A 12,204-nucleotide genomic window follows, 5' to 3' on the forward strand; every position below is an offset into this window, starting at 1 on the left:
TATCTCTGTTGGTCTGGCCTTGCTTTTGATTGTTTTTGTACTGGAGCCATAGGATAGAATGGAGGAAATTCTGAACAATGATTTGAAATGAAGAGTGCAAGAATTGCTCTCATCTTGTGGTACCGATATGCAAGAGTGGATAGACTGACAGTGATTAACAGGTCTTATGCTGCCAGCAAGACTAACTAATAATGATGAAAGAAGAAGAACCAGGTTCATTAAGAAGCATATGAGCTCAGACGCACTGGGCTTGTTAGCTTCCCAATTAAAAATGAAATAAAAGCACTATGCTCTGCTCTTGAATCAATGCAGAGCTGGAAACAGATGTTTTATAATTAGTCACAACCTCCTGCTTCACAATCTCCCGTGTTACCTTTCCAAGGTCTAAAATATCAAACATGCAGCAATACCATATGGCCCATTTCACCTGCATCTAGACCACTTCATGGTGTGTGGGAGGGGACTTATTTCATATGTGACTGTTCCCCCCACATCAAAATGCCCTGTCTGTGGAAAGCTGGGGACAAGGCTAGGTTGGACTAGATGATCCTGAGGGTCCCTTCAAACTCTACAATGTTATGATTCCCCATGCAAGCAGATTGTCCTTTACATAGGGAAACATACATTCCCCCACTTATTTCAGCCCAGATATCATATTATTGTTGTTGTTATTATTATTATTATTATTATTATTATTATTATTACTACTACTACTACTACTACTACCATATTTATGCAAATCTAATGTGCACCTCAATTTTCAAAACCTTGAAACCAAAGAAGTATTTGCTGGTGCCATCAAATCTAATGCACACCTTAATTTTCATCACGCAATTTGGTCAAAAAAGGTGTGCATTGCATTTGAGTAAATATGTTGTTGTTAATATACCGCCCTTCATCAAAAGACCTCAGGGCATTTCGACTTGCGTAAATCAGTTCTAAAGGCACTGTGGTTTAAAAACAAAACATCACCGCAAAAGTTTGTCTCTACCATACTGAAGCAGATTAAAAATATAAATGGAAACACCTAATGTGTTTTAAAATAAAGCATGGCCTCATCTCTTACTTTGAAATAATCACCGAAGGACCAGTTCCCCAGCATTTCAAAGAACGTGTGATGATAAACATCTCGACCCACATCCTCCAAATCGTTGTGCTTCCCACCTGCACGCACACATTTCTGGCTGTTCACCACCCGCCGGTAACTTGCTAGCTCACTCCGGGGATCTGCTGAGCCCAGGAAAATGGGCTTGAACTGGAAAGTGAAGGAGAAACACAAAGCAGTTTTCACATACAACAGATGCTGAAGCTGGGATCCAGGGGAAGGCATGCTATAAAGCTGTAATAGCCTGCTAGTGAACTACTGGGTCCAATTAAATGGCAAGGTTGGCCCTGCTCATGGTGCCTCCATCAAGATCAGACCACAAGGTGGTGACAAAAGGCAGCATCTTTTTGATGGCACAACCTCAGTTCTGGAACTCCCCCCCTGCTAGAGATCTGGTTGCCCTCCCCCAACTGTTTTCTTTCAAGTGAAAACATAAAAGTATCTCCTTCTCCAAGCCTATAGCTAAGAGCTGGTGTGGAGTCCTTATAACTCAATGATTGCTGCGGCAGCACTGTATTTTACTGGTGGATTGTATTTTATTGTATACTGAGTTATTATTGTTGTTAAAAATTCTATACTGTACCTCCCTTCAGCCAAGGATCACATAAAAACACAAAAATATGTAACACAGTAACAACAACAGTAACCCCCACAAAACAACATGGATTAATGTTGATTTTATTTGGTTACTGTTACCCACCCACCCTGGGTTTCTCCAAAAGGAAGTAACTTAAGTCTTTGATTTTAAAGGGTGTACTCAAGAGTATGATTTAGTTGGATATGACCCAATATATTGTCTTGATCTAGACATGATATGGGCAGAAAGGGGATGTTTTCTCCCAACAAGTGAAAATGGTAGTTTTTCTTAATAAAAACAAATTATTTGACTCCTGCGATACTGTTCCGCACAAGAAGACACAGGCCAATTTAACTGTGACTTACATCACTTGAATTCTTAATATATAGCACAGGCTCAAAATAAATCTTGCTATCAACTAACACGAGGGGCTTCCTCTTCCATACTGTCAGGATGTGGAGCTACCAAAATGTGTACATCCAGAAAGGCATTCTTGATGGCTGCCCAGGATTTTAGAAATTCACTTTTTGAAGCAATGAGCATCTTTTGAAAGTGTTGCAATACATCTTGAATTCCGGAATCCCCTCCCCACAAGGGTGCATCTGGCACATTCACTATAACTTTTGCAAATACTAAAGATGCACCTCTTTACCTTGGCCCTTTCACACTTGAGATGTATGCTTTCATGGTCCGCCTTATTCCTGTGACTGCAATTTGTTTTTAATGTTTTTAATTTAAAATTAGTATAACCCACCCTAGGGCCTGCTGCGATTTTCATTTTCATTTAAATTACTGACGGACTGAATGGGAATAATAGACTTTTATGCGTTAACCATCTTATCAATGCCAGGTAAAAGGTAAAGGGACCCCTGACCATTAGGTCCAGTCATGGCCGACTGGGGTTGCGGCGCTCATCTCGCTCTATAGGCCGAGGGAGCCAGCATTTGTCTGCAGACAGCTTCCGGGTCATGTGGCCAGCATGATCGGCAAGCCCTAGGCTCTGTGGTTTTGACCACAGCGCCACCCGCGTCCCCATATCAATGCCAGGGCATGCTATCAATTATGTTTCTTTGTGAATGCCCATCACTAATAATCCCTGCCTGTACTTATCTCCACTGCATTTCCTTCCAGCTTCACTGTTTACAATCTCATTTATGTGTCCCTGCAACTCAGATGTAGCAAACTGCAGTCTATCAAAGCTTATGCAACCATACTTTTCTTACTCTCTTAAGATGCCATAAGACTCTTTGCTGGTTTTGTTGCAAGAGGCGCAAGGCTATCGCTATGGAAATCATTTTAATTTTGCTTTCTTGTCCAAATGAAATATATTGTTTCCCCACTAATAACCTGTGGGATTTGGCCACCGGAAAACATCTACTCAAATACATTAAGCAAAATATTATTTCCATTTCACTTATAGGCACTGCTTTGATTTTAAAACTTCATCAGGGCGATTAAAGTTTTTCATAGAAAGCTTGTAAAGAAGGAATCCCAGACGAGTCCCATGAGGAAGATTCCCAGTGGAAATGCATTGGATTCCCTAAGTTACTTTACTTTATTTTGTTTTGTTTTAATTTCCCCTCAGCTTGAACCTGACACTTTCCCTTCTCTGCCGGAGCTCCTCCTTTTACAGGGCCTTTGCTTCGTCCGGCAGATAAGAGGGAGGGATAGCGGCGGAGTCGACTGGACCTTGAGGAAAAGGAATAACTTGTCCTATCCCAACCGGATCACACCGGGCACGCAAAGCAGCGGTAGGAACCATTCTCTGCAGGGCTGGTTCCTCCGCCGCGCCCTTTTTGAGGACGTACCTGGTTCATGCCCGCGTTCACGAACAGCAGCCCGGGATCCCCTCGCGGCCGCACCGGAGCCGACGGCACCACTTGGTGCCCGTGCCGCTCCTTGAAGAACTGGAGGAAAGCCTGGCGCACTCGCGCGGAGGACGGCGAAGCAACAGAACGAGTCCCCTGGCAGGAGCTGCAATACCAGCCAGGGGGCACCCGGAGAAGGCGCCTGACCGAGCCCTTGCCTGCTACCGCCGCCGCCATCTTAACTGAGGGCGGAATTACGGGAGTCGTGGCTTCAGGGTTACAATGGCTAGGGCGGATTTGTCTGAAGTCCGCCGTTGTAAGAATGCCTTCCTCCCTGCAGAGGATGGTGGGATTGTGACGGTCCGGTGGACCACCCTAATAGTTCCTAACCATCGGACTTGGAAATCCAGGCTGCACAGTTTTTTCTTATGTCCAGTCCAGTCCAGCTCAAAGGAGGGGTGGACATTTGTCTCGTATGCTCCAACGGCAGTGCAAGATTGGTTGAAAACTAAGGGCCATGATGCAAAAATCGGGGTTTGGCTTCTGCTGCCCAACTCCCCATGGGACTCTGAGTCCCCTAAGTCCATGATCAGTCAGAGATATTTATTCTATATATCTCAAGTGCCAAAATGTCTTGGGCAGATCCCCCTGAAAATTGAGTGACATCAACCGAAGTCTGTGTGAACTTCAAGTTTAAAAAGCCAGGCAGCGCCCGCGGGTCTCAAACCGCTGGAAGCGATTGGGGGATCAAAGCAATGCGTTGGTCGATGGAACCGCTGGGCTGAGCTGGCTCGGGAAAAGAACGTCGCTTGGAGCATATAAGAAGCTATTTACGGAGGGGAGCGGCCAGGCAAACACCAAACCACGTCTGTTTCCTCTAATACCTTCAATCTGGATAAGCTGAGCTGTAGATCCCGCCGCTGTAAGGCACACCAGCGGTGCAGAGGATGTAAAGTCCTTTTTAAAAAACAATCACCATTTGCAATAGAGCTGCGAATCCCAGCTGCAAAGAGCTTAACTTTGCAGATAAGGTTGAGTTTGGCTGAGTGGGAGGAGACGTTGTTTGCACTGTTAGCCACACCCCTTGCTTCATAGATTCTTGTATGTTTTAGCTGACCTTACTCCTCGGGCCGGCTTAGCCTAGCGGTTACTTCGACTCTACATTTGCAGAACCTCTAATTGCTTAACGGCAGTTTGATACCCCGCGGGCGCTGTCTGGCCTTTTGGTCTCTGCAATTTTACTTGATTTTATTTACATATCCAGGCTTCTTTACTGTTTGCAATACTACCTGAGCCCAAGAAGGCACCCTTGAAAAACGAGTAACAGCCACTGAAGTCTGTGTGAACTTCAAGTTCATTACAGTGCTGAATTTGGACCCGGTTTCGAATTCTGGATCAGGTCCTGTAGGTGAACAGGGAATGGAAAACACGTGATGCCATTTATCCCTCTACACCCATCCAGTGTGCCCAAAATTACAACAAACAGACTAGGTCACTTATAGTATCTGCATCCCAGGTGAAATGTGGCCAATCAAAAAATAAACTCATATCATTTCAGTGTGCAGTCTGTGCAGTTTGGCAATACAGTGCAGTTTGGCAAGTGCAGGGACAACGGGCAATTGCAGAAAATGATGCTGCGTGTCCCCATGACTTAATGAAAATGTGATGGATGGGCAAAGTCTTCTTGGGAGAAGGAGAGCATCCTCGTTCAGTGCAGGTCTTTTAAAAAGTCCTTCGCCTTGGGCAAGACAACGGAAGGTCAAGCACACGGAATCGCTGCTCACTCATTGCTGGACTCTGGTGGGACTGCAAAACCTGTAGCGGTTTTGCTATGTAAATATGTTGCCGTAGGTGTAATTTAGACATTGGCTTAGCTGAGAAGGCTAAAAAGCCAGGCAGCGCCCGCGGGTTTCAAACCGCTGTGAGCGATCGCAGGATCCAAGCTACGCGTTGGTCGATGGAGCCGCTGGGCTAAGCTGGCTCGAGAGAAGAAGGTCGCTTGGAGCATACAAGAGCGTGGGAGGGCGATGCTTTCTCTCCTGTTCTCATCAACAAGTGCTGTGTATACATGTCGTGAAATACAGTAATAATTTAAAAAATAAAAATGAAGACGCCACCCTGCAAACAACGAGTCACGTCTCCTCCCCTTCGCCAAGCCCCCTAGGTCTGTATCCATCCTTTCTCGCTTACGGAGCTGATTTTTATCCTGCCTTTGCTCTGAAAAACTTTAGGGCGCCCCCCCCCTTTCTTTTTGCTGCAGCTCATATGTTGATGGGACACTTTGCAGAAGAAAGACCGCAAAAGCTTCCTCTTTCATGGATTCAGGCAGAATTGCAGAGAATCGTGTAGAAGTCTGGCTTTGCAAATCTAAGCATGTTAGAAAAACTATTATAGTGGAAGGGAGTTTAAAAAGCCAGACAGCGCCCGCGGGTCTCAAACCTCTGTAAGCGATTAGGGGGTCTGTGCAATGCTTTGGTCGATGGAACCGCTGGGCTGAGCTGAGCTGGCTCGAGAGAAGAGGCTCACTTAAGGCATACAAGAAGCTATTCAGGGAGGGGGGCGGCCGGGCCACTTCTCTTTCCTGCAACACCTTCTGTCTGGCGAAGCTGACCCGTAGATACTGGCATCGAAGCAGAAAGACTGAAGGGCGGCGCCTACGAGTGTGAATAACTCGCTTGGCGTAAGGTTAGCAGACCTTTTAGCACACCAGTGGTGCAGAGGATGTAAAGTACTTTAAAAAACCACCATTTCCAATGGAGCTGCGAATGGCAGCTGCAAAGAGCTTCACTTTGCAGATACAGTAATGTCGAGTTTGGCTGAGTGGGTGGAGACTTGGTTCGTTGTTCGCAGTTAGCCACACCCCTTGCTTAATAGCCTCTTGTAGGTTTTAGCTGATGTTGTTTCTCGAGCTAGCTTAGCCTAGCGGTTACTTCAATCTTGCAGGATTCCTCAATCCTCGGTGCAGGGTTTGATACCCCGCGGGCGCTGTCTGGTTTTTTAGTTCTCGCAATTTAACCTGATTCATGAACACCTCCAAGTTTTATTTACATATCCAGGCTTCTACACTGATTGCAATACTACCTGAGCCCAAGAAAGCTCTCTTGAAAAAACAGCGACCAAAGTCTGGGGAAACTTCAAGTTCATTGCAGTGTTGGATTTGGACCCGGTTTCGAATTCTGGCTCAGGTCATGAAGGTGAACAGGGAGTGGAAATAAAAAATTTTCTTCCAGTAGCACCTTAAAGACCAACTGAGTTAGTTCTAGGTAGGAGCTTTCGTGTGCATGCACACTTCTTCAGATAACATCTGAAGAATCTGAAGAAGTGTGCATGCACACGAAAGCTCATACCTAGAACTAACTCAGTTGGTCTTTAAGGTGCTACTGGAAGAATTTTTTTTATTTTGACTATGGCAGACCAACATGGCTACCTATCTGTAACAGGGCGTGGAAAACACGTGATGATGATGACGATGATAATAATAATAATAATAATAATAATAATAATAATAATAATAATAATAATAATAATAATTATTACTTATACCCCATCCATCTGGCTGGGCCTCCCCAGCCACTCTGGGCGGCTTCCAACAGAATATTAAAAACACAATAAAACACCCCTCTACATCCATCCAGTGTGCCCAAAATTACTACAAACAGGCTAGGTCACTCAAAACCAATGCTTCCCAGGCAAAATGTGGCAATCAAAAATAAACTCATATATCATTTCAGTGTACACTCTGTGCAGCTTGGGGAAAAACAGGTCCTGTACCTACAAATAGGTCAGAGGGGTATATGGTGTATATTTCTCAGCAAATGGCATGTGTCTATACAGAGCAGGGGTCAGCAAAGTTTTTCAGCAGGGGGCCGCTCCACTGTCCCTCAGACCTTGTGGGGGGCTAGACTATATTTGGGGGGGGAATGAACAAATTCCTATGCCCCACAAATAACCCAGAGATGCATTTTAAATAAAAGGGCACATTCTACTCATGTAAAAACACACTGATTCCCGGACTGTCCGCAGACCGGATTTAGAAGGCAATTGTGACGGCCTGGCCCCCGGCCCCCCGGCCTTAGTTTGCCTACCCATGAGATACAGTAATAGCATGTGATACTGGATGACCCTTCTATATGAGCAGAGTAATTGCTGCTGTTCCAATTAACATCAAAAGTAAAGTTTATTTGAATAAACGAACTGTGTGCCCATCATGATTCCAAATGTGAAAACAAGACCGGTAAATTCACAGCTAAAATGTGAGCAAAAGAGAAAAAATGCACGCTTGTCTTCATCGTGGACGGAGTGAGTTCAAGGCTTCTCATCCTCATTCCCTTTCCCCAGAGTGGGTTTGCTGCCTAGTAGCTGAAAGACCACAAGGTATGACCAAGGATAAGAGAGGAAGGGCTATCTGAATAGTCCTGGCACCAGATTGATACACCACATTATTTTTATTGCTGATATTAAGAGTATGATTCATAGGTGACTTTACATGTAAAAGTCAATAGTGGAAATAAAATAGCAGAAGTAGTGGAATAGAAGTAACATCATCATCAGAAGAAGTGGTAATAGTGTAGAACAAATAACCTTTTTATTTTGGGAAGGAATGGGAATAGATTAGGGCACCCATAAATGTATGACCCTTGCCACAAATAAAGGACAGTAGGGAATGTTTATCTTGCATCATCTACATACAAAAGCACTTTCAAGATAGTCTCTATACACCCGCAACAATTTTTATTTACTGTTAATATATGGATAGGTTACAGGAGCTTAAAGGAAGCTAATTTGGACCTTGCTGAGGAATACTTAGTAAAAAACTTACAATTTGAAATGCATCTGAAAGCCAATGTATATTGGGAAATGGGTTCATGAAGTTAGTTGAGAGGGCTAAAAAGCCAGGCTGCACCTTCTGGTCTCAACTGCTATTTGAGGTAGATGGAACCACTGGTGGCTCTAAAAAAGTCAACTCTTGGTACATACAAAAGGCTATTAAGGAAAAGGATGTGACTGCAGAAACCCCACCATCTCTTTCCCCATAATTTTCTTTCTTACAAAGCTGATGTAGATCCTGGCAAAGATCTAGATGGAAAAAAACTTAACCGGCGCATGGGTTTGTTTTCGTTGTGACCTGAATGTTACACTTTGTAAGCAAGTCAACTGTTCACAAGGCCTCTGGGCTCTGGATCTGGGTGGGTGGGGCTTTTAGGAGGACATTCAAAGAGGGGTACTTTTACCTGCAAGCCCAGGCATCGTTTGCATAGAGATTTTTGCGCATGAAATTCTGCACCAAGCCCTGTTAGAAAATGATGGCAGAGAGGGAATAACTCGCCCCGCATTGCTTTAAAGTGCCTTTTAGTAACCCAGAGGTTCAAAGTAAATAGTGATTAAAAAAGAAATCCAAAATTTCTAAAAGAGAACGGTGAAGTGATATGCAGCAGCGGTCCTTGGTGAGGGGTGGGGAGCATAGCTGTCAACTTTTCCCTTTTCTTGAGAGGAATCCTTTTCGGAATAAGGGAATTTCCCTTAAAAAAGGGAAAACGTTGACAGCTATGGTGGGGAGCAACTAATCTTTCCCCTGCTTTTTTTGGAAGTGAGGATGCGTGGTAAATCATCTTCCACCCTCATCTGCTTTTTGATCCCCTGGGGAAAAATAGTGGGGTTTTCTGTAGGTGGAAAAAGTAGGGGGACTGGTGGAAACAACAATACGGACAACAGTCAGCACCAAACAGCCTGCAGGGAAAGGGAAATGAGCTGTGTTGAGCGGCCTGCTCTCCTTTCAGCAGTTGAAAAGCTGTATCTTGAGCTCACATCATACTGCTAGTGCTGGTGTGTATGAACTGCTTTGCTGGTTATTATGCTGCAATTCACAAAATAATGCCCCCACCCTGAAGTCCAAGGCTGGTGGAACCCCCAGAATAAAATGACATGTGAGAGTAGACAATTCTATATATGCTTTAAAAGCATTCCTTTCCTAGGTTAAACAAAGGTACACAACAATCAAAAAAAGTGAAATAAAGCTCCAAAGCTACAAGTTGCATCCTCCAGTTAAATAAAGAGGAAATGGCATTACTGTAGTGTAGGGAAATGGGCAATTGCAGCAAAATGATGCTGTGTGTCCTCATGCCCTAATGCAGGCACCCTGCAAACTTGGCCCTCCAGCTGTTTTGGGACTACAACTCCCATCATCCCTAACAGGACCAGTGATCAGGGATGATGGGAACTGTAGTCCCAAAACAGCTGGGGGGCCGAGTTTGGGGATGCCTGCTAATGGGAGTGTGATGCATGGGCAAAGTCATCTTGGGAGAAGGAGAGCATCCTCGTTCAGTGCAGGTCTTTTAAAAAGTCCTTCGCCTTGGGCAAGACAAGGGAAGGTCAAGCACACGGGATCGCTGCTCACTAATTGTTGGACTCAGATGGGATTGCAAAACCTGTAGAAGTTTTGCTATGTAAATACCGTACGTTGCCGCAGGTGTAATTTAGAGCTGTTCATCGGGTCAGCTGAGAAGGCTAAAAAGCCAAGCAGTGCCCGCAGGTTTCAAACCGCTGCCTGTGGGCGATTGCAGGATCCAAGCTACGCATTGATCGATGGAGCCGCTGGGCTAAGCTGGCTCGAGAGAAGAAGGTCGCTTGGAGCATACAAGAGCGTGGGAGGGCGATGCTTTCTCTCCTGTTCTCATCAACAAGTGCTGTATATACATGTCGTGAAATACAGTAATAATTTAAAAAATAAAAATGAAGACGCCACCCTGCAAACAACGAGTCACGTCTCCTCCCCTTCGCCAAGCCCCCTAGGTCTGTATCCATCCTTTCTCGCTTACGGAGCTGATTTTTATCCTGCCTTTGCTCTGAACAACTTTAGGACGCCCCCCCCCTTTTCTTTTTGCTGTAGCTCGGATGTTGATGGGACACTTTGCAGAAGCAAGACTGCAAAAGCTTCCTCTTTCATGGATTCAGGCAGAATTACAGAGATAGTCTTGGGCAGATCCCCCTGAAAATTGAGTGACATCAACCGAAGTCTGTGTGAACTTCAAGTTTAAAAAGCCAGGCAGCGCCCGCGGGTCTCAAACCGCTGGAAGTGATTGGGGGATCCAAGCAACGCGTTGGTCGATGGAACCGCTGGGCTGAGCTGGCTCGGGAAAAGAAGGTCGCTTGGAGCGTATGAGAAGCTATTTAGGGACCGAGGCACGTCTGTTTCCTCCCAACACCTTCTGTCTGGCGAAGCTGACCCGTAGATCCCGCCTCTGTAAGGCACGCCTGCGGTGCAAAGGATGTAAAGTACTTTAAAAAGGAGCTGCGAATCGCATTTGCAAAGAGCACGACATTATATGCCCAATTAGCCACACCCCTTGCTTAATGGCTCCTTATATGTTTTAGCTGGCAGTGTTCCCCGGGCCGGCTTAGCCTAGCGGTTACTTCGGATACTCTTTGCAGATTTACCAATTGCTTAACGGCGGTTCGATACTCCGCGGGCGCTGTCCGGCTTTTTTTATTCCTCGCAATTTAGCAATTTAACTTGATTTATTAACATCTCCAAATTTTATTTACATATCCAGGCTTCTACAGTACAGTGTTTGCAATACTACCGTCCTGAGCCCAAGAAGGAAGGAGCTGCGACTCAGTTTGTTTCACCCTTCCTTTCTTTTACCCAGTGCCAAAGATAGCAAATTGTAATCGTGCTACACATTGCTATAAATATAGTATATTTTGTAATAAACTAATACTTTACTAAAATTAAGAGACACATTTTCCGAACTTTTCTCACTCTTGGATCTGGTTAGCATAATAGTTGAGTGTCCATGAAAGGAGCCATATAGACTACACTCCTGCAGGAAGCTCTAGCACCTGGTGCTGGCTGGGAGCAACAAGGCCACATTAAGGTGAGGGGGGTGGCTTGGGGGCCTGGTTCATTTCCCAAAACAGACCCTCGCCCAGCTTCCTCCCTTAAAATGCACGAAGTAAGGTACCAGAAAATAAACATAGAGGCATTATAAAGACAAACACATACATTACTACATAAGCTGTCATGGATCACAAAAAGTACGCTGAATATGAGCAGTTTTCATAAGTATGAAACTGTACATGCTTAGTGCATTCTCTTGTAGTTTATAAAGGTAGCCCAAATGCTTTTCCTTTTTGTGCTTTGCTGAGAGTTGTGACGGCAGGCGATATTCCATCCTGCAGCTGCCCTCACCGTGCAATTCTCTACGTGTCTACTCAGAAGTAAATCTTATTGGCTTCACTTCAGTGTGAATCGCGCCCCCTCCTTAAGTCCTTCTGTACTCGGCGTGGGAGACCTTTCGAGCCCTCCGGATGTTGCTGAACTACAACTCCCAGCACTCCAGGGCCACTGACCTGCTTGCTGGGAGTGATGGGAGTTCTAGTTCAGCAACACCTGGCAGGCCAAAGGTTCCCGAAATCTGTTTTGCTTGGATTGCAGCCCCTGAAATATTGCCTGTTTCTAAGTAACACCCTTCCCCCCCCCAACAACATTGCTAAACCTGAGAGCAGCAGCAGCGGAAGCTATCTCCTTAAAACCAAATAAACTCAGACGAGAAAGAAAGTAAATGAATACACAGCAAACGAATTATTATTTAAATAGGCCGGCAGTTGGCAAGACCTCCTTCAAACGCCGCCCCCCCCCACTAACATTTGAAGCCTGTTTGTGATACAGCTCGCGAAAAAGCTAACGTAATAACAGCGGCTGTCTCTGGCATCGA

General features: G+C 45.1%; 1 protein-coding gene across 1 annotated transcript in view; it reads right to left on the bottom strand.

Annotated features, from left to right (window-relative positions):
* AARS2 (alanyl-tRNA synthetase 2, mitochondrial) overlaps nucleotides 1-3,750 on the bottom strand; it is a 34,281-nt gene extending 30,531 nt beyond the window's left edge. The window contains exons 1-2 of the mRNA XM_083497129.1: nucleotides 3,491-3,750; nucleotides 1,067-1,255 (exon numbers count right to left, since the gene is read on the bottom strand). Coding sequence (XP_083353255.1) covers nucleotides 1,067-1,255; nucleotides 3,491-3,727 — 426 coding nt within the window. The 5' untranslated portion in view covers nucleotides 3,728-3,750. The remainder of the gene's footprint in view (nucleotides 1-1,066; nucleotides 1,256-3,490) is intronic.
* Between the last annotated feature and the right edge of the window lie 8,454 nt (nucleotides 3,751-12,204).

The sequence above is a fragment of the Podarcis liolepis genome (genome assembly GCF_965112155.1).
Source record: "Podarcis liolepis genome assembly, chromosome: 3".
NCBI classification, from domain to species: domain Eukaryota; kingdom Metazoa; phylum Chordata; class Lepidosauria; order Squamata; family Lacertidae; genus Podarcis; species Podarcis liolepis.